General features: G+C 39.3%; 1 protein-coding gene across 7 annotated transcripts in view; it reads left to right on the top strand.

Moving 5' to 3' along the window:
* Nucleotides 1-23767, top strand: part of SLC4A4 (solute carrier family 4 member 4) — a 327400-nt gene that overhangs the window by 45705 nt on the left and 257928 nt on the right. For all 7 annotated transcript variants that reach the window (XM_079152708.1, XM_079152712.1, XM_079152710.1 and 4 more), the window contains exon 3: nt 15769-15948. In XM_079152708.1, the coding sequence (XP_079008834.1) occupies nt 15769-15948 (180 nt within the window). The remainder of the gene's footprint in view (nt 1-15768; nt 15949-23767) is intronic.

The raw sequence follows: 23767 nt of genomic DNA, 5'->3' as shown, positions 1-23767 counted from the left end.
ATGCTCCAGTTTAAGGATCAGAAATTCAAAAGACAAGGAGGTGTATATTGTCAATTACAAGTAGTTATTTTATCCAAGTAGTTATTTCCCTTGCTTCTAGGATAAAAATAACTAAAATATATTGCAGCACACTTGGAAAAAGTGAACTTAAAATTTCGTTTTTTACAGTAATCTGCAAAAATAAGATGTATTTCCATTAAGTGATTATTCATGTGACAAAGGCCCAATAACTCTTACTTTTGATGTTCATGCATTAAAAATACTTCTTAGCATCAGTTCAGCCTGAAAGCAAGAGCCAGTGCTGTCTCCTAGTGCCTTAACTCTGCAGTTCTGAGAAGGGGAGAGAGACTGAGACTTCAAACCACGCCTTCAGTTCACCTTGTTCACCTCTGTTCTCAGTGGGTGGCATGACACTTAATCCACATTCTCAAAACTCAATAGAAAACCATCATTTGCAAAATTCAGTAAGAATAGAGTGAGTCAGAAGAGGAGTCATCTTTTGTTTAAGTAATGAATTTATCTATGTGGTATATATTTAAAGACCTAAGCCTTGTTTTCATATGATTCCCCTCATGTTAATAGTTTAGAGGTACACTCTCTAAAAAGGAAACCAAGTGCCAGTTTTAATCCTTAAAATAAATTGAAGCCTTTTTTGTCTGTTCTTTTATTGGTTACCATATGTATAATTTTGCAAAGCGAACATTTTGGATAGGGTATGGTTACCGTGTATTAACTTATTTAACATTTTGGCATTTCAGGTATTAATATTTGTTTCTATACCAAAGCTACCACTTCTGTCCAGGCATTTCTAGAGAACTGGTGCATAGATGACAAATTGACATTACTGGAATGTCCAAGAAATGTTGACCATGAAGGACAGCCACTCATTTCAAACACAGAAGGGGAAATTGCCAGATTTTGTTGGGTGAGCCAAGATTGAGATAGGAAGCAAGAATCCCAGGAAGCAAGAGTCCCAGGTAGCTATATCCAAACAGGAGGAAATCCTATGGATGTTTTATTCTTTAAAAAGTCAGCTTGGATTTTGGATCTGTGTGATATAAACAGATTACTTAATATTCTCAAATTTCGCAATAGGGGAAAAGAGCAAACTCCACCTTATCCTTTGAGATAAGACCTTGGCTCTGTAAGGCTAGGTAACTCCCCAGGGGCCTTGGCAGCTCTGACTCCATGAGGAGGGGCCTCTTAAATCAACTCCAAACAGCAACTCAGGAAACATAAAGCACAGCAAGACAATATGGGCTGAAATGTGTCTCTATTCCTGAAGTCTGATCGGCGCTTTCTTAAAGCTGTTATGCTATCTTATGATAGTTTCCCTTCCAAACTGAGTCCAACAGGAAGTATGCTCCCACCTGTCCACATAGAAGAATAATGCTACAAATTCCCCTGTCTACTGAGGGTCACTAAGAGAGGATGTGTGGAGTTTACAGAATGTTTTTTTTGGGGAATTAAAAGAAAAAAAGTAGGACAGGGTTTGGGACAGAGTAGATACTAAATATCTGTTAAAAGAATGAATAAGCTAAATAAAGCATATGTAGAATTTATATAATCCTCTTATATCTTTTAAGTTTTTAGTTATAAACTTAGTTCTCTTAGTACTTTTATCAAATGAGATGATATAGTCTCTATTTTATCCTTCGTTATTACTTGTTTGATTTTGCAAAGATCATTATCATTAGCTTATATAGTTATATTGATAATTATATAAAAAAGAAAACTATATAAAAAAGATAACTATATAAAAAGAAAAAGAAACCCCAAACTCTCTTTCATTGTTCTGCTCTAGCTTTTGAAGAGAGAGACTAAAAAGATGAAATGGTGGCTTTTGTCTTTATGGAGGTCAGCATTTTACAGATAGGAAATCATAATGACTTAAACCTATTTTTTTTTGTTACAGGGTTTTAGGATTGTCTACTCTTGTGTATTGGAGGAGCTGGTATTCTAAAGGAAAAATGGGACCTTGGTAGTCATTTGTTTATAATTACAATGGTCCAAAATGTAATTGCCTAGGAGTGAATGAAACCTAACGCATGGGAAGGGAGGGGCCAAGTTGGGGCTATTCTGAGCTGTGGATATAAGTGTCCGGTTGCATTTTGCTGACCTCTTCTCGGCTGTTCACTCTAATTGCTCAGAAACAGTGTGTACAGAGGAAACACTTGGGCAAATACTGCAGAAGGAAAAGCCTTCTTTAAGAAACAATGCATCCACACACTGGAAAACTTTAAAGAAACACAGTGGGGTGTTTAAAGGTTGGTACTTGTGTGGTAACTTGGTTTTCCCAGGGCAGGTTGAGCCCTTACAGACCTTTTCCAGCTCCCTGCTTTTTTTCTCCTGTGGCCTAAGCTGAATGCTTGCCAGAGGTCCTTAAGGCTGCAGCACTTAGCTCTGTGGCTGCCTGACACCTTCTGCTGCGTCAGTGAAGTTAAATATGTATATATAGATTTCTTTCCCTTTAAGGAAATCTGATGACAGTTCCATGGGTTTTTTGAAACTGGAACCAGACATCATCACTTCCCAGAGTTTTCTAATTGTAGAGAATTTTCTGTTAATAGAGTGGGGGCTAAAGCCCTCTTGAAACCACTTCCTGTCCTAAGTGTCAACATTCTTTTATGGCAATAAGCCATAACAAATTGAACTTGGTACTTGGATTGTGTTTTGCAAGGATCCAGAAATTCTGAAATGATGCATTTGCAACAATTTTTCTGTAGGTTGAGTTTCTTTTTAGAAGCTTCTTATCTGGTCAGACTACTGAGACATATTGTTTTATATTTACTTTTGGAAGTGTCTACCATTTGTTTTATTCATGTGTTGTTGAAGCAAAGTGGCTAAGCTTTGGTTTGAGAATAAAAGTTTAAAGCTTTACTCTGGGTGAATCATTGCATAAATGAAGGAAGGAAGTTATAGCTTGGATTTTGGGTCTATCTCTTTGGAAAATGGGAACAGTGGAACATGCCACTCGCCATAGGACCCTTGATAATTACCAAAACCAGGGTTGCTTCTGTGCTTGGTGTTAGGAATAAAAATACTTTATACTATACCATTCTTCATTCTTTTTCTTTCTGAGACAGATTTGTCCATGATTTTCATTGAGTATTACTATTCTAAAAATTCTGATTGTTCTAAATCAATCTTTTCTTCCTTCCTTCCTTCCTTCCTTCCTTCCTTCCTTCCTTCCTTCCTTCCTTCCAGCTTGCTTAATTTATTTCTCCTAATAGCTACCCTTTACCTTCCTAATCATGTTTACCTACTGCTTCCTGTATTGGAAAGGTCAGGCCAGAATGGTCAAGTGAAATTTCCCAAGAAATGTTGTCTATTTCTCTTCAAACACAGTCTGATTTTCTGTAAGCTTGGGTATAAGATATAATTTTCGTGGTTCAGTTGCTCTGATATATCCATTGCCCTTAATTTGGTAAATTGTTTCCTTTCCCTAGAAGAGGCCTATTAAGATATAATTGTGTGCAGGGTAAAATGCAAATGCTGGCCCACTGTCTAATGAAGACTGCAGTATTGTTTCTTCTGCAAAACAGATTCAAGTGTGTAGTGCTGTTCTATCAGTAAGGATAGAGGAGTCTAATACATGTGTATGTCTATAAACATGCACATTTTACCCTCTCTGCAGCATAGACTAGAATAATTCTGCTCCCTACTGGGTATTATATAATTTAAGTGCCAATTAAATGAGATTATGCAACAGTATAGAAATAATTCTATATATTCTAGCCTGAGCTAAATATCTCCCCATTTCTATCATCACAAAATTCAGAATCATTGAGGGAATTGAAAATTGGACCTGATGAGGGGTGAGCAGAATTAGAAGAGAATAAAGATCAGCTGAAGGCCTCTTGTTGCTGTAGTGAGCTTGCTGGGGTGAGGTTTTATTTTATTTTTGATTTATCTTACTTTTTTGGCTGATAGTGAGGTTTGAGGTGAGAGCCTGCTGTGCCAGGGGTTCATGGGAGGTTCTGAACATTGTATCCCTGAAGCTGCTGATTGCCAGGTGGGATGAAAGGTGAAGGTAGTGAGGGTGGTGAGTGACATCCATTGAATCAGCAGTATAGGTGACTTAAATAATTCCTTTCTCTGAATAGCTGAAGAAGCTTTTAAATCAGGTTAATTGTTCTTACCTTTCCATAGAGTTAGAATTAGAAGGCAGCTTTTCTAAGTGCCTTATCCAATGTGCTCACCTTTCTTTTGATTTTGAAAGGAGGACAGACTTTGCTTAAACTTCATGAGATATTATTTTACTGAATATTTTCATAGAGGGATGCTCAATAGCATTTACCAGGCTAAAACTTCTGAAAATAAAAATAGGTTTTGGATTTAATGATATTGGCCAGTAAATCAGTGTTAGAGGGCAAGAATTATATATTTATAGATTGGTTAAGTCATCACCCAAACCCCCAGTTGATTATTAAATTTTCAACAAGAAATTCTATCGTTACTGCAAAATAAAGAAAATGTCTTTGATGTAGAATGAAAGCTCGTAATTGAATCCAATGGATACATGTATTTGGCAAATTAGATCAGTATCTGATTGTTCAGGTTTTGCTTGCTTTTATTCAGGCTGTGCTTTGACTTAGAGAACATGATGGTGTACCAAGAGTCTCAGGACCTATTTCTATTCCTGACTCTGCCATTGTCTTTCTGGGTGACATGAGGCAAATCCTCTTCCTCTGGTTATGGTTACTTTGTGCAAGGTATAGTTAATAGCCTATTTCATTATGTTCCTATTAGAGATGTTCTACAAATTCGTGGATGATACCTGAAAAAACATTTTGATATTTGCAATAAGTCTTTGATGAATTAACTTCTGAACCTGTTTTTTGTGTGTGTACACATGCATGCAGAGAAATAGCATTTGCACCCCTATCTCCTAGTTTTGCTACAAATATAAGACATTTAATTCTCCAGGATGAACCCTATGAATTTTGGATATTATCTGTTTTGGATATAATTCATGCACATCTTACCAGTGGTTGCTGTGACTCCAAAACATTTTCAGACTAAAGTTGAAGTACTGATAGCTGGTAATCAACAAAGTAGTTGATCACTTTTACTAACTTCTATAAACTTAATCTAACTGAATGATAATGCTTTTTTTTTTTTTTGTTTTTCAAAATGGCAAAAAAAAAAGAGTTGCATGAATAAGTTTTAATATGTTGTTTTTCCAGGCTGGCATGTATCATTGGATGTAAAAGATATATTCCAATTAGGGTCAAAATTAATGTTTAGCCAAACAAACCAGTCATTATATAAGGATACAAAGTTAGTTGATATGATAACTTGGAGATTGTATCATGTATGTGGGTGAATTTACATGAGAGACCAGGGAATGTATCTTCCTTAGAGTAATATTAAATCAAGATCTAAAGAATGAGCAGGAATTAGATGAAGAATGAGGGATACATTTTTTTTTTTTGTGGTGCTGGGGATTGAACCCACGGCCTTGTGCCAAGCTCTCTACCAACTGAGCTATATCCCCAACCTGAGGGATGCATTCTTTGCACACGTGTGAAGACCCAGAGTTGAGAAGGAGATAGGCCCATTGGAGACACAGAAAGGTTAATGTGGCTGAATGACGTGAATAGGGAGAGAGTGGCCTGGAGTGAGTATGACCCAGATGAGTTGTAGCTTTTAATCATGCTAAAGATTTAGGATTTTATTGAGCACAACTGGAAAGCCATTGCTTACAGTGTTTTAAAGCAGGGAAATAATAAGACAAAATTTGTATTCTTAGGAAAGATTTCTTTGATTTCTGGATGGAGAGGATATCCCAGGAGGCAGTGTTAAAAGTGAGGTGACCGTTGCCAAGATTCACCTGAGATGATTGTGTGTTGGACAAGAGTAGAGATGAAAGAGATGGAGAAAAATGGGCTGAATCCCCTGGATTTACAGATGGGTGGATGGACAATGGATGGGGTGGCTTTTTCTGGATTTAGGTTGTGAGAAATTTGGAAGATCATGCAAAATTTTGTGAGAGGAACACTGGAGGAAGAGTGGTGGAGATGATAGGAGTTCAGCCTTTTAAATATGTTCTGTCTGAGATACTCATGATATCTGAATAGAACAGTGGAGTGGGAAATTGGCTATATAGGCTAGAGCTGAGAAGACAGGTCAGGGATGGAGATGGAAATCTGAGCGTCCTAGGCACATGGCTACATTTATAGTCATAGGAGTGGGTGACATTATCCAGGATGAGAAAGCAGAAAGAAAAGAGGACTAGACCACAAGTGCCAACATTTAGGGACTAAAGAGTAGACAAGGAAGTAGCTGGAAAACTGGGAAGAGGGTGAAGTATCTGAGGCCAAAGAAGAGAACTTTCAAAAAGGGTCCCGGGACCAACAATGCTGAAAGCTGCTGGGAAGTCAGGTAAGATAAGTATCAAACAGGAGCCCTTGGATTAGGCAGAAGGAAGGTGAGACTGGTGGTCTTTCTTAGCAATGTGGGTGGCATGGTTAGATGGGAGTCAAATTAGAGTGAGTTGAGGAGGGCCCAAGAGAAAAATTACCATTGTGACAAGTTGAAAGGGACTTTGAAATGATGTAGGAGACTTTTTAATGTGCTTCATTACACCTGACCGGTTAAATGTTTGACTTGTTACAGAATTGTTAGAGCTAGAAAGGATCTTAGAGAAAATCTAGTTCAGTGTTCTCCCTTACAGGTGGATAGATGAGCCTGGAGACGCTAAAGGGATTTGATCCGGGTGACACTGGTAGTAGTTGTAGTAACTGGGACAAGGGCTTTCCTAGTGTTGTGCTTCTTCATTCCCAAAGAGCATACTTGAGGTCTGTACCCTCTGTGGAGGGAAAGGAATTTAGTCATGGACATGAATGAGAACTAGAAGAAGCAACTGAAAGATTAGGAAGTGGAAAGAACTGAAAGGAGAAAAATAAAAGGTGTTGGAAGGACTTTGGGAAAGGTGCAAGAAAGACCACGTAGTCTAATTGACTTCATCATTTGAATGACCCAGGTAATAAGTGGGAGGACATATGTCTCCATCAGATCATCTTCATATGGATTCAAACTTGTCATCATGTGATTGTCAGACACAAACATTTCCAGAGACTCACTGAGCTTTTTTTTTCCTACTAGGTCATTACTACCTTGAAGGAAACTTACTATTGTTGTTATTGTTATTATTATTTGACAGCTTTTGAAGACAATGGAAGTTGTGAGGGGTGGGTGTAGAACTGATACCATGGGAGATTGGGAAAGAGGGGTGATGCTTTTAGGAGCACCAAAAGCAGTCTTTTCTCTGTATGTCATTAACTGGTTATATGGCTTTAGTTGTCTGCTGGAAAATAAAGAGGATGAAAATGAAGAGAGTTGATCATTTCAACCCTAAAAGTATGATTATGTATTGCTGTGCCAGTGAATGTGGTCTTCCTCTTTTCTGGATACATGTAGAAAACTATCGTCATGAAGATCCTGGGATCGGTCTTAACAAGGTTAGCATGTCTCTCTCAGCGTTTCCCCTAGTTTTTGGTGATTGCTACAGCCCTGTAGCATTATGTGCATCTCATTTACCTCTATATAGAATGTGAGGAGAGGGAATCATGTGAACTAACATTAGGTAGTTTATACATGATTAGCTATCAGTGCATTAACTGTATTGTGGATTATCTGTCTATAGGAACTAAAGACTTCTCTTCCTATTGCCCAGCCAAGGTTTAGGCCACTGCAAAAAGAGAAGCCATAATAGGGTCAGAAATGGACAATGTGTGTGGAATGTGAGTATGAATGTGTGCATTTGTGTGTCTAAGTGGACTCGCTGCCTGCAATTGCAAATCCAGTTATCAGTTAATCCATTGGATTAACCATTGTTTTGTGTCTTCCAACTCTGCTTCCCATTTATTTGTGTAAATGGTGACCACAAGAAACATAAATGGAAACTGTCAATTCTCTGTGTTTGGCTCACAGGTAGATTTTGTCGGATTGCATATGTACTGCACATTAAAATTCACTGCTCTTTTGGGACTCTGGGGAGTGAGTGTGAGTAGAGGGTTCCTTCTTCCTGTTGGATGGGTCCTGTCCCCTCTTCTTGCTTCCCTGCCTAATTCTGTCCTTCCCAGGTCTTTTGGCCCTACTCTGTTCCCATCAGTCAAGTTAAAGGACCAACAAACTTTGTTCTTGAGGGTTGGTACTCACTATGAGTGAGAAACTTTACCCAGAGTTTGCCAGGCACTTGCTTCTGGGCGGGGTGAGGGGAGATTGAGGTTATGGAAGGTGTTACTTCTATTCAATGGTTTAACTCTGTACAGTGGCTAAAACAGCCAATTAAGGGACACATTAGTTTACCTGCTCAGGGCGAAGGTTCTGGAGAACAGAGGAAGTTCACAAGTTATCGTCAGTGATTGAGGTGGGTGGAAAAAAGGAAAAATAGTGCTCTTTGACTTTCCCTTTGCAAAGGGAAGGGAGAGATGGGTCAACCTTTGTGGAGCACCTTTGTGGAGCACCTTTGTGTACCAGGCACGGAGGGAAGTACTTTTTCATTCAGATTGGTTATGAAAATTATATCTAGATCTCTATACAGATATAAGTATGTAGGTACATATATATACATTTTGGGGGGAGTACTAGGGATTGAACGCAGGGGTGCTTAACCACTGAGCCACATCCCCAACCCTATTTTTTTGTATTTTATTTAGAGACAGGTTCTCACTGAGTTGCTTAGTGCCTTGCCTTTGCTGAGTCTGGCTTTGAACTCATGATCCTCCTGCCTCAGTGTCCTGAGCCACTGGGATTACAGGTGTGGGTCACTGTGCCCTGATAGATATATTTTTATATTTATAGATAGAGATATAAAAGATTTTTCTAGAGCAAAATTAAAATTACTTGGAGAATCAACTATTTAGATTATAAAGACTTCAGGAACTTCAGTTTTTATAGGGCAAGCTCCTTTTCAATTGTTTAGTCATTAAAACAGGTTCCCAAAGTAACTTTGAGGGGGAATTCTTGTTTTTTGGTAACTTATTTTCAGATAATTTATGTTCACCATACACAATGGAATTGTTCTTTAAAAAACACTCACTAATTCAGACTTCTTATGGTGCCAGCCAATTTTTTGCCTCTATTATCATTATTATTCCATTAATAATGGAAACTGCCATGGAAACCATGGCATGGAAACCATGACAGTTTTAGTGTGTGGTCTTGGGGTCCTTACCTTTACCCAAAGACTATAATTAGAGCTCTTTTCCTAAATTAAGCACTTGGAAAGTAGATACACAAGTTTTCTGAGCTAAGACAGAAGTCTAACCACCCCAAGCTGTCCTCCCCTTTAAAAGTTTTCTCGGTAGCTGTTTGTCCTTACTTAGAGATTGTCATCAGCATCATCAAATATTACACATTAAAAGTGCTGTGCTCAGTAAATACCAGGTAACAAGTTGAGATTTCTTATCAGTCTTGCTTGGGGAACCTCAGGTGCCTTGAGGATTTCTGGGAGGTGTTCAGTGTACAAAATTCCCATGCAGTTCAGTGGGAAGAAAAGTTTGTTTTTAAAGTTGACTTTTATTGTTTGTTTGCTTGCATGCTTGATCCTAAGTGTAGTTGATATTAAAATAAATTACTCATCAGTATTTGAAATTATCTATAAATAAATCACATATATAATATATAATTATCTATCAATAAACATATGCATTATATTTTTTCTATGCAGAAAGTGGCCCCTATCCAAAATATAAAAATAGAAGCCGTCCTTTGTCCTGAGAAATAGTATGTTTTTAAAGTAAGGACCCTCAAGCTCAATTTCATAATGGGCTGGCTTACCCCCTGTTAACTGCAAAATTACACCATGCCTTCTGAAGGCAGTTTTCTTTTCATGAGCTGGTATTTATGCCCCATAAAATTAGCGATGCTACTTTGATTATATCCTATCATAGCTGCCTATGGGCACTCTTATGGGTTTGGGAATAATAAACTAACAAATTATTTATATTTCTTTATTAAATATTTAGAATTATACATACTGGTCTATTTTTTATTATATAAAGTGCCAAACACACAGTCTCCATGGTGTCTGGACTTGATGTCGTGATTCTAGGTTTACATATGCATGCACTTCTAACTGACCTTTCTGATCCAAGTAGTAGAGTCTTTGCAGCATCTTTTCATGTTCTGTCTTCTAGGATCTCCACTAACTCTTACATTTTTGTTTCAATAATTAAAAATAATAGCAAATCTCTCTCTAGTTCTGGTTTCCCCTCTCTTCCTCTTGGCAATGTCTACAGCATGTTTCAGGCATGTCCAGTCCATGTTAGATGAGCCAGGTAAGGTAGTGTTTACTTTATATTTTGGGAATATTACAGATTAGTCCTGAGAGAATGATGTGAAGTGCCACATCTGGAGGAATCTTTGTTTTGAACTGGAGAGAAAAGAAATTCAGTTGATTATAGAAGGAACAATAATGTAGATAAAGACCATATTTGCAACATGCCTCAGTGTTTAATTAGAGATGTATGTGGGAGGCTATGGGGAGGGGACGAGGATGGTTGGAGGTAGGGAAAGTAGATTTCTGGGCAGACATTTTACTTGTCTTTCGTGATCCTTTAGCTAGAACATATACTGAAATTTCAAGTTAAAAAAATTTTGTGTGCTGTCCTGTTTTCAAAAAGGTCTAGGGGGACGTGCAAATGACAGTTGAATAATTGGAAGTGTGATTAGTGTCTAAAATGCATGTCATAAATCTATATGACTGAAGTTAGCCTGATACTTGTCTCTCTCCTTTCTAGCAGTAAACATGAGGAAACATAAATAGTTATAAGATTTTATAGTATAAATATAAAATGTATTACCAAAAAAACCTGTCAAAACAGTGCTGAGGTACACAACTTCTTGTTATTGACACCTGAGAGTATTTCTCCTGTGGGATTTTATGGAGTGGACACTTGGTTAGCTGGTGGCAACAACCTTGATTTTCCCCAAATCTTGATTTCTGCAGCTGTACAAGGGAGATGAGAGCATGATGGCATGAGGTGAGAGATACAGAGCACGAAGCAGTTCCTGGCATGCTCACAAGCTGTCATCTGTATGTACAGTGAACACAGCAACATGTTTCCCAGGAAGGAGCTCATGGATCCATCCTGCATACAGAGACCTATGTTGTCAGTCACCAAGTCATCTATAGAATTTTTAAGTTGGCCGTGAAATTTTTAATTTTTTGCATTGAGGGGGTTCAATTCTTCCAGGTTCTAAATCATCCCTTGGTAGCAAAGTGGGTATTTGAGAAAATCACCTTAGCTAGGATGGCTTACAGGGTTACTAAGTGTTAAGAGTTTTCGGTTTGCCAGAAAACATTGTAGCAATAATTGAAAGTATATACTCAGATTAGACATATCTCAGGAATCAGAAGAATTGGATGTGATGGCTTTATGGTACTTCCTACTTGTATCTAGGGTAGAGCGGGTGAAGGTGGGGAGAAGCAGGAATCATGTAGTGATTATTTCTGACAGTCAGAGATAACCAGGAAAGCCATGTTTTCTTCCCTGTAGTACTGGCTGTGGTGTGGATTGTGAGACTCCCGAGACATTGAGAGTTTGTCGGGAACTCACACCATCTGTCAGAGAAAGGCATGTAGGGCATTTATTTGGATGCAGGATGCTGGGTCTCCTGCCAAATCCAGGCTGGAATGCCCTTTGCCTGCACACCTGCATGATGTTGGTTCCACTGGTTTTACTCTATAGTTTTGAGTAGCAAGAGTGAAACCATAATTTTAATAACATGTTAAACAATCACCTCTTCCTTATGAGTTATAGCAGTTTTAAAAAAGTTTTCCTCTTTATTTTTTCATGATCTTTGGCAGGTTTTTCTGAAATTTCTGGCAGAGATTTTTTTTTAAGCTTAAAAATTTCCTTACAAGAGACAGGGTAACTATCGCTGATTCTTTGAGCATCTTACTATTTTATAGACTCTTGTGGGGTTGGAAAACTTGTCTGTCAAGTTGCTCCTTTTCCTTTTTACATGTAAAACAATACTACACCATCAACCTTTGTGGTTCCCTTAAGAGCTTGCAGTCATTTTGTGAGTTATAATTTAAAAATAGCCATTAATCTTCATGAAGTTTCTCGGAGACAGATAAAGTTATTTTAATGAAAATAAAAACTGAGATCCACCTATGAGATTCTCACCAACATGAGTATATATTCAGCAGTAATGCTGCTCCTGTTGATTAGAAGACAGATAGTCTGTGGGGGCAGTAAGAATGCTTCCATCTCTGCTCATTTCACTTTGGGTATTTTTGTTATTTGGCACATACGGCTTACTAAATATTTGGTCATCACTTTGAGAAAGTATGCCTACCTTACCCCACCCACCAAAGCAAGGCTGTCTTGCTCTCCTCTTATGGGCAAAAATGTGGAAGTGGAGAGCAGTTAAGAAGTAATCCATGGAGCTGAAGGTACTCACTGTCCTGAGCTCCTAAAGATCTTTTTTAAAAATTATTTTTTATTGGTGCATTATAATGTACACAATAGTGAGATTCATTGGTACACGTTCGTATATGCATGTAACATAATTTGGTCAATTTCATTTCTTAGGACCTTCCCTTTCCTTTCCCTCCTTTCTTTCTCCTGGTCCTTTTCTCTACTTTTCTGGTCTCTCTCATATGGTCATGAGATTCCCTTGCTTCCTTTCCCCTTTTTCCTCTCTGGTTTCCACATATGAGGGAAAACTCATGACCCTTGACTTTTTGAGTCTGGTTTATTTCACTTAACATAATGCTCTGAAGTTACATCCATCTCCCTGCAAATTGCATACTTTTGTTCTTTTTCATGAAAAAGAACATGCCGAATAAAACTCCATGTATTCTTTATCCATTCATTCATTAATGGACACCTAGACTGGTTCCACAGTTCGGCTATTGTGAATTGTGCGACTGTAAGCTTGGATGTGCATATATCAATATAGTATGCTGACTTTAATTCTTAAGGATAAATACCGAGGTGTGGTTTAGCTAGGTTGTATGGTTGTTCCATTCCTAATCTTTTGAGAAACCTCCATACTGATCTAAAGATCTTCTTAACCCCAGAACTATATTCCTTCTCCTTTACTTGAATGCGAGATTGAAGAGGAAATTTTAGTTCCATGATATGCAGGAGGAGAAGGAGGATGCTCTGTGTTTTGAATCTTAGGTCGGCACCATGATTTTCTCTGGCAATTCCTAGATGGCTGATATCCTCTTCACAGGGAATATTTGATTTTACCATGCTGTGAAGATCCCCACCAAAAGTTTATATCCATGTGAGTTAGGGGATTCTGACTTCACAGAGGCCATCATAAAAAATGCCTAAGAGTGGTTGTATGGGATGGGAGTGGAAACAGAACAGCTGCCAATGAGCATGCACTGGTAGAAAGGTTCTAAAATTGGATTATGGTGCTGGTTGCACAACTCCGTAAATATACTAAAATCATTGAATTATAGTCTTAAGATGAGTGAATTTTATGGTTTGCAAATTATACCTCAATAAAACTGATTAAAAAGTGCCTGAAACTTGGGATATCTTGAAAGGAACTCCATTTAATCAGGTACTTGGGTGCCATAGTGCCGTAGCTCTCTGGAGTACAGCATCACATCTGCTGAGATATAAACAGATTAATTAATATTCTCAGGGAAAGTGTGGGAGGAGGAGCTGGAGGAGATGGGAACAAGGTGAATCTGCCACAGGGAGGAGGGTGCTGTGATCACAAAGTGAACTGAACTGCAAGAACTAAGGAGTTTGAAGGCTCACTCTGAATCACCGTAACTCTTTTGTTAGGTTGACAACAATGCTTCATAGTTGGAATTCTTACCTTAAAATCCTGTCAGCCCTCGTAAACTGTCTTGTAAATGACTCAATCAAATGTACTGCAGAAATTTGGATGAATATGTTACATGTTTAGGTATAATGTCAACATGACTAATGTAACTTAATTACCATTTTTTTTTTGCTGCATTGCCATTATTTAATAAGGCATAGAAAATATTTAATGAGAAATTTTTAGAAATATTCCCTACCTCTTAGTTTGTGTGTGTCTGTGTGTGTGTTTTCCTAGTTCCTGAGTGAAGGCAGCCAAACTTTCAGTGTTTGATTTACTGAAGAAATGGTTGGCTTTGATTTCTTGTATTGTTGAGACTTGAGATAAAGCTGCAGGACTCCCTCAGTAACTGGAGCGCAGGAAACAATTGACACTGTTTTTTAATTCACATTGTTTCTGAGACATTTCCTACTTCCTAGTATAATATAGCTTTCCCATGAGAACAATTTGCTTACAAATGGTTAGACATGATACATTTCTCACTGGCCCACATTCTGTGGGGAGAATTTCACTGTGCTTTGTAGTAACAAGTTACTGTGTTTCTGTGTGTGTTGAGTTGGGGGATCTGGTTCGTGGAAAGATGCCTGCAACTTCCTTATTCCAGGCATCACCTATTTTCTTTTGAACACTGAGCCATTCACTTAGGATTCTTCATTTCTTAACTGGACTCTTCCTTGAAACAGGACGTATTTCTTTGGATCCTGTCAATTGAATGAAACAACCTTGTGGATTATACTGTTTTTAGATATGCCTGATGAGTTACTGTGGAGGGTAGTTCATAACAATTGACATGGGAATGCTGCATGCACGTGTATTGCATGACAGTATGTGAGATCATCTGTGGCATTGTGAAGTGCCATCAAGGAGTAATTCCAGAAATGGGAGATGAAACCCACAGATGAGATTATCCGATATATTTTTCAGTTAAAAGTGTGTACACACTCCTGAAATGATGATTCCCACATTCAGAAGATATGCTGTATATAAAGTGAAAGTAAAAGTTTCCCAACTTTTTTTTTTTTTTTTTTTAAGGATGTGGAACTTTGAGTTCCTTTTTTTTTTTTTTTTTGTTTTATCAGATTTTATAAAAATAATACCACTTGTCAGTTTTGCAGCTCCTTCCATCTAGAGAACTGAAAGCACTTCACAATCTTTTTTCCTCATGCCCTTCTCTTCAAGGCAATTTTTTGCTGGGCTGAGTTTATTTTTATCGTTGCAACAACCAGTTTTTAGAAACTTTTGGGAACGAAAAAAGAAAAATGAGAATGGCACTGTAGCTGACATTCATTTTAGCTGTTTCCTAGTGTGAACATTTGAGTATTTCTAAAATCTTCTCTCCAAGTATGTCTTATTTTTCTCAGTTTGTCCTAATTCTAAGTCTCTGTTCTGCTGATTGGGTAAAAAAAAAAATAGTTATACTGTAAAACTTTATCCTCAGCAAGATGACTTTTTGAACTTGGAGTTAGGTCTTTATTTTTGCAGTCCCGAGTTCCTTTTCCAGCACCCAAGTCAATATGATCCCACTATCATGGAAGTTAGAGCAGGAAAGGCCTTTAGGGGTTCTCAGCTCAAGCCTCTCCTTATCTCAGTGCTGAGGTCGAGGCCCACAGTGGTTAAGAAACATGCTGAAGGTCATAGAGCTAATTGGTGGCAGAGGTGTGGCCAGAATCAAGGATTCCTGATTTCCAGTTGGGTATTCTTTGGTTTTCTTCAACAAAAGCCATCTATCTGGACAGAGCTAGAGCATACCCTCATAGAATGCTAGCACCACTCAACAGGTTGAATCACACACTGTGACCAACTAAAAATCGGGAAGAAATTCTGTTTTTCCAGTTTGTTTGTTAAATATAGAATAGTAACATTGAGTTCATGGACTCAATGGCCTGCGGAGCTTGTGTGATTTGTGTGCAGCAGAGAATATGATTGAAACGACTGCTGTTTGTGTACCTTCTTTAGGCCACCACACCATCTACATTGGGGTCCATGTACCCAAGAGCTACCGGAGAAGGAGACGTCACAAGAGAAAGGCAGGGCACAAAGAAAAGAAGGAAAAAGAGAGAATCTCTGAGAACTACTCTGACAAATCAGATGTGGAAAACGCTGATGAATCCAGCAGCAGCATCCTGAAACCTCTCAGTGAGTACCCTCTGGGGCTTGGACCCTCCCTCTGCCTTACTCCCTCCCCATCCTTGGGAAAGACCCTGTCTAGAGTTCTGTAGCTAATATGTCTGCTCTAAAGGATGATGTCTTCCAAGATGCTTTTCCTGTGTTGGTAGGTTTATCTAGCAAGTCGTGTAGAAGATTCTGAGTTGGTCAGAGAAGATCTGACAGACTTCAAGTATAGTTGTGTATTCTACATTTTTGACAAGTGAAATAGGGCAGAGTGTTACCAGTGGTATTGAACTTCAACAGTGATTGTGGAATCTTAAAGAACTTTTTGGATTTATTGTACCTGCTTAGAAATAGGTTGCCTTGAGACAGTAGGTTAAGCTGAGAGTGTATGCAGATATATATATATATATATATATATATGTATATATATATATATATATATATTTATATCTTTACAAATGTTAGAGCTGTAGGTGACATTTAACTAGATTGTTGGCTAGGTCAATGATTTGAAAAGGAATAGTGGAGAAACATCCTGTAACTCAGAGAAGAACATAGATGACACAGCTCTTGAAATGTTGAAAGTAGCAGAAATCATACATTGTGTAAAAATGTTATTAGGAACAGAATAGCAGGAGGTCAAAGCACACCACTAGACTCCAGTGATGGTGTGAACTGTATTTTTAGGCACATGTTTATGTTGCTTTTTGATTCTTTTAATGTGGGGGATATTTGGCTACATGGGTAGCCTTGTGGCTGAAGTGAGAATGAATATGTGCAATAGAAACACATGCCAATTTTGGGAGATTCCCCAACAGGAGTTACACGGTGACAGCTTTTGGTGTTGGCAGAGCTCTATGCATTCTTCATCTCTTTGCTACAGTTGCAGAAATATGGACCCTGTAATAAAATGCATTATGGGTGGCACAGATAAAGATCGGGTTCAGTCATCGCAGGTGATGACAGGCCAAATTAGAATGAACAGCTCAGGGGTGTTGAAAAGTGAATTTATAGAGTTAAATTAAAGAGGGTGTGAAGTGCAGTGTTGTGAGTGTTTGACAGTCTCACCACTGGAACTGAGCAGGTGGCTTAGGAAGCTAGAGAAGTACCGTGTCAGAGGAGCCATACAGTTGGGCCAGTGAATTAAAGATCAAAGGTTGGAGGAGAATTTGGAGATCAACCACTAAACTAAAAAGGTGTTGGAATAAATGTGAGACTTAGAAGGGAACAGAGGGCTGGAGACTTTGGAATGCCAAGGTGAGGTCTTTCAGGGAGGGATCCTTCATGTAGCAACTAAAACTGTGGGGTCAGTTTTGAGCACAGTCCTTGAAATGCATATAAAAAGGTCACAGTTAGCTGGGTGTGGTGGCACATGCCTGTAATTCCAGCAGCTCGGGAGGCTGAGGCAGGAGGATCTCAAGTTCAAAGCCAGCCTCAGCAAAAGCAAGGCACTAAGCAACTCAGTGAGATCCTGTCTCTAAATAAAATACAAAATAGGGCTGGGAATGTGGCTCAGTGGCTGAGGGCCCCTGAATTCAATCCCCTCTACCTACCACCCCCCAAAATAAATAAAAAATAAAAAGGTCATAGTTAATAGTTTGGAACAAAAATAACATTCTCTTCCAAATAAATTACTCCAGCTTGTCTCTTTTTACTGTGTTTTTGGTGAGACTTGAGCCAGTATCAAAGAGGGCTCTTCCCAGTGTACTTGTGATCTCTCTTTCTCTTTGGTAAGTCATCTGTCTTTCTGCAACTTAAGAAGACGAGTGTATCATGACTGTTGATATTAAAAAGGAGATGCTCACCTAGACAAATGGGCCAAGGGATTCTAAAACGATAATGTACCAGCTTTTTAGGAAGGGCAATGGGGAAATAGTGCCAAACTCAGGTAATTAGGAATGAACAGATGAGAAATCTACTGAGTCTGTTGCCTTCTGTGGCATTTGAGGGCCAGTTTGAGTACAGTATGTGAAACAAGTAGGGCCCTTTATTCTTCCTGAGGGTTGCTGATTTGTGTTATATGCTAGGTTTCCGAGGAGTTCTATGGAGACACAGTTGTTAAGGAACAAATTGTTCAGTGATCATAAGGATATTGTTTGTAGGTTTGCATTTTTGTTTAGTTTTTTTTCCTGTTGGCCATTAAGTAATACTGTAATATGCCTTTAAATTATTTGATCTGGGTGATCCATTTTGATGTGATGGTTCGCTTAGAAATTGCCATTATTTTCTCTGCTACTTATCATGGAGACCAGATAGATTGGTAGTTGGTTTATCTTGGTGCAGTTCTACTTAAAAGTCAGAATTGTTTAACCCAGATGTAGAAAGAAATTTAATCCTGATTTTGGGGAAGCCATAGAACTCTGACACCAAGTGATGACAAAATTCTTAGTACAAAACTCAGTGAAATATCTACCTAATATATACCATTAATGTCATTCAAGAATAACCACATACAATCTCTGTTATTCTTGAATCTGGAATGTTTGACTTACATATGTGTGTGTGTGTGTGTGTGTGTGTGTGTATGTATGTATATATATGGGGGAGGGAAAGAGATGATGTCGTATTGTCTTATAGACAAGATTCCCACTTGTGCCAGCAGTGCTTCATGTGATGCTTATATTTTCTGAGGCAAAACAAAACAAGCAATTCACATATAAATAGTCACTAGATGCGAGTCATCTTTGACTTTCCTTGCTTTCACCCCCAAGTGCAATATTTTTATCTACTATTTTAAAGTTTTGCTGCTAAGGAATTGTTTTATCTTGCTTAGACAACTGTAGCAGCCTTTAATTTTGGAGTCTTTCTCTACACAGAGGCAACATTGGTCATGATGAAGTATAAGCCAGATCATGCTGCTCCTCCGCTGAAAACTTCCCAGTGCCCTTAGAATACAATCTCAGTTGGGCAGTCTGGTCCACAGTGTCTCTCCATCCTGCATTGCAACCATTCACTCTTTACTCACTTTAATTTAGCCACACTGATGTTTTAGGTCCTTGGTGCTAAAACCTTTTCTGCCTCAGGGCCTTTGCACATGCAAGTCTATCTCCCTGGGATGGTCAGTGATTTTTGCCCTGATTAGCTTTTTCTTCCTATTTTAAAATTTTACCTTTTCAGAGAGGCTTTTCCTTACTACTCCATCCAGTGCTGGTTCCCTAGCACTATTCTTTCTCAGCTCCTGTTTTCTTTCCTCATAATACCTGGTTCAGCTTACAACTTCAGTCAGCCTACAATTTTGTCTTGAGCTGGTGCTTGATTGGAAACTCTCTGAGAGCAAGGATCAGGTTTATTTTGTCCATGGATCTCTTTGGCCCCTATCACAATGCTGGGCACATAGCATGTGCTTCATACATGTTCATTGAAGAGAAACTGAATAAATACATTCCTGGAGAGGAAAGATGTAAATATTGCTTTTATTCATCTAAAGAATTCCCATATTCTAGATAAAGGTCCTGCTGATTTTCTTGTTTTCAAACTGTACATTTCCTTTTTCTTCCCTGCCCTGCCCTCTTCTCTTGCCAAGTAAAATTTGGTCCTTTCAATTATTTCACATTGGAAAGTGGCTCATAATTTCAGCTATTGCCAAAGTGGTATTTTGGTCTGGGTAGATGACTCCTGAGTGTGTGGAGTTACTTGTTACTCACAGGTGATGGGAGAAATTGATCCACAGAGCACAGAGATTCATCACCCACTTCATATTTGCTTGTATTACAGACAGAACCCAGGCACCTCTGCCTCAGAAGCCTCATTCAGTAGGTATGGACCCAAATAATAAAGGACATTTCTATGAAGAAATAAGCCAGATAACTTGCAGTATTCGGGCACATCAGGGAGATAACATAATTAACAGGTTCATTTAGCTTGGAACAGAGATGCTTTTGATTTTCTCCAGCATTCTTGTGTTGATGGAGTTCCTAAAAGGTAGATGTGTGTTTGGTCCTTTCCACACTGGGAGTTTTGCAAAGGAAGCCAGCCAGCCACATGTCCTCTGAGCTCAGCAGTAGCTCCAAGTCCAATAGCGCAGCTGCTATTCTCAGTGTGGCAGCAGAGCCCCTGTCCCTGCTGGAGACACAGAGAAGGAAACGTGTGTGAAAGTGTGGTACAGTGAGCAACCGGGAAGGAGAGGCTGGGGAAGAAAAGCGAACTGGAAGAACAGGCAGGAGAGACAAGGGAATGAGGAGGTGGTGTGGAGTGGGTGGTGGAGAGAAAAGTTAGATTGTGCTCTTTCTTAAAAATAATCCTTTTGCCTCCTCCACCGTGCACTTTTTTCCCCTTAAGTTAGCAGCTGCCATCGTCTGAGGGTTGCCCAGAAAAGTGGGTGGGAAGATGTTCCTGGCTGAGAGGATCTGGAAACACGGCGTGGCTTCCCACCCTCCATGGTTCTGGCCCCTTCACTTCTGTTTTTGTTCGTGTCCTGGAGTATGTGTGGGGGCACCAGGGGCTACTGTGTTGCTGTAGAAACTCTGAAGATGTGTGAAATGTTAGGAGACACAGCTACAGACAGAACATCCTGTTCAGTACATTGATCTGCTGTGTAAAGCATTTTGTGACAAGCTTAAACATGCATCAGTGCTGGGAGCCACTGACTGCCCCTTGCACCCAGGTCTGGCCCTTGGGGCATCGTGGTGCTAGCTAGGTACACATGGACACTCCTTCGGTCTGGTGGTATTTTTTAGCTCTTTGGATGTGTACCAGAACTGACGGATTTATGCTAGTGGATATTGTTCTGTGAGCCTGGGACAATGGATGCCAGTTGGTGATCCAGTTATATTCAGGAAACTGAAACAGAGAAATGGGTAGCTGCTTTTGTTTGGGGCTTCCGGGTAAATGAACAGAGTAGCTTTTCATAAGAGCCAAGAATATTTGGTATTTTTGTCATTTGACTTCCCTTTTTCCCAGTGCACACCCCTGTGCCCTCCCCCAACCTGACCTCATACTTTTTAGTACCTTTCTACTTTTTTAGGATGATTTAAATGCTTTTAGGCAAGACCCTTCCCTCTGCCATCATAAAGTAAGATTTCTTTAATTTTGCTAAATGCCATTGACATATTCCAAAAGTGAATTGCTATGCAGGGCAGAAGGGAATCTTTGGGATGTGTGTGAAGTCAGACAGCACTGTCTCTATTTAAAGAATCATAAACAGGGGCTGGGGCTGTGGACTCAGTGGTGGAGCTGGCATATGTGAGACACTGGATTTGATCTTCAGCACCACCTAAAAATAAATAAATAAAGATGTTGTGTCCATCTATGACTAAAAAAAAAAATTTAAAAAGAAACATAAGCTGAAGAACTATACTATCTACCTCATCCTCATCTCTATTTTTTGCTTTTTTAGAGGTAGGAGGAAACACTTAATCTTTAGGTCTGAGATCAAAAGGTTTTATGTTAAAAAGTAACTGGAAAAAGTAACTGGAAACTGATGCACGTTTAAGCTTGTCACAAAATACATTTGCCTTTTCAGAAGGGGTCTCTGGGGTACGATTTCCCTGGAAAGGCAGAGTGTATCGGGCAGTTAAGGCACATGTTGGAGGCGGCTTACTTGAGTTAGAATCCCAGCTCATACCTGCAGTGTAGCCTTGGAAACATACTTAGTTGCTTTATGCTTCAGCTTCCTCATCTCTAAGAAGGGGATTATGATAGAATTTAATTGTATATTCTGAATATCAAATGAGTCTGGCATCTGCTTAGCAATAATGGTTAGCAGTAATTATTTTGAGTTACTCTAGACATGTTCTTCAACCTCATCTTTTTCTATCTCTTGCATGCAGATAATGCCAAAAGTTTCAGGCTAAAACTCGGTAAAGATTAATTTCTTATGAGCAGTAATCATTCTTTAAGCTTGTCTAACCTTTTCTGCTGCAGATTCTCAATGGCTATTCCTTTGCATTAACCATCAGCTTGGCTCCTGGCTCTCAGTGGCCTCTTTGGAAGAATCAGACTAAATTCAGTCTCTTAACTTGCCAGCGGGTACTGGTCTGAATGTTGGTTGTCAGGTGCAAGGACCAAGGAAAAGAGAATTTCAGGGTCCATGGGTGACGACGACTGAACTGCTCTTTTACGTGGAGTCCTGCCAATAGCAAGTAGCTTTGCTTACCAAATGTGCCCTTGAATTCAGTCAACAGGGGGGCCCCCAGTTCTGCACCCCTGCAAGCCAGTGGGTTCTCCCTTTCATGCAAAGGATGTCTTTTTGACTGTCTTTGTGTTCCTCAGTGAAATTAATCTGGTTAAGAACAAGTCAGGATCTGAAGGCAGTGCTGTGTTGGAAGGAGAACGTTTGCCCTCTTGTGTTTTTGGTGGCGCTGGGTTGGCACAACCATATTGTGCTTCGTGTGATACAAATAATGGTTGTTTATTCCTGGGGTGCCAATGAACATGAAAGGATGGTGCCATGGTGCTTCTGTCTCCTTTTGCCAGTTGACTATATAAATATCTTACAGAGCCTTGACTTCTGAAATGCAGTTCTCTTGAAGTCACCTCAAAGTGCCCTCCAACTGGCAGTTCTTAGACGATTCATTTCCTGTTGCCACTGGCTATTCTGTTCCAATAGTTATTCCATCTTATCATGCCATGAGATGTTATGAATAGTGTGTTTACGTGTGTCATGGGAGAGTTGATGTTGTTGCTATTTATAGTGGCCCATGAGTTCAGGAGGCCTCAGAGGTTCTCGTGTACTCCAGGTGCTGGGGTATGTAGGGCTAAAAAGAGATTGTAACTTGGAGTGGAAAATGGGGGAAAACCAGAACAGAGTGTGGAACTTAAGATGTGAAGTACTTGTTAGTGAAGTAAACAGGGTATAATTGATGATCTGCGACAGACATTACCACCTTAGCAGAAGATGGGACACAGCCTGTGGTCTGGAGTTCAATTTTCAGAGCAGAGAGTGAGTGGGAGTGCATTTGTGAGCGTGTGTGTGCATGCACACTTGTGTGCAATTGGATGTACATGAGGAATGACACATTGGCAAGAACCTTCTTGGAATGGTGTTCTGTTTAGGAAATTTTTCATATAGCAGGAAAGAACTCTAAAAGGACATGTGTTCTCGATACCAGGGATTTCAGTTTAGGACTTCGTGAGTGTGGCCTGCTGAAGCAGAAGTAGGTGGGGTGAGGAACCATGGGTGCACTCTATAAATACGTTCTCCAGAATTCTTCCATGACTATGATCTGTAGGCAGGAATGTTCCTTTAATAACTTTCCCATGATCGGGGTACTACTTGACTTTTCATCACACTTTGGTAGAGGTGTTGTGAGCCCACCTCCCCCCATTTTCATGTGTCCCTAGAGTCACCATCTTAATTATCTTTGGTTCTTCCCTGTTCTTTCTCTTCCATAGCCATCCAGTCACTAACTTTCCTTCAGTGTCTCTGATATCTGCCCTTTCCTTTGAATTCCTTGGGTAATATCTTCCTATTTGGTTTTGCAACTTTTAGGGTCTTCCTTGAAATAGAAGTTATTTTAGATAAGCTGCCAGATATCTAAAATATGAGTTTAATCTAGTCTCTCTTTTATTATAAAAACAAACAAATGAGCAAAACTCTCCTCATTCTCTGCATTAATTAAAGCTGGTTCCTAACTTGGAGTTCCTAGATGTTTTAAGAGTAAATTGACAGTGTAATGGAGATTCCACTATTACTGTCAGAATTTCAAAAACCTAAGGAAAATTGTAGATTTACCCTGACTTTGTAAGTTCATTTACACCAACTCGCAATGACTTTGCCAATGTTTGAACTCCTGCTAAATGACCTACGTTACACATGGTACACAGACTCAAATGCTTCCAGTAGTGACTGGAAGCTCATCTCTCCAATAGTATCATTAGAACCTCTCAGGGCAGGAGCAATATC

Source organism: Sciurus vulgaris (assembly GCF_902686455.1).
Source record: "Sciurus vulgaris genome assembly, chromosome: 9".
NCBI lineage: Eukaryota > Metazoa > Chordata > Mammalia > Rodentia > Sciuridae > Sciurus > Sciurus vulgaris.
This window is presented reverse-complemented; position numbering and strand designations above follow the sequence as displayed.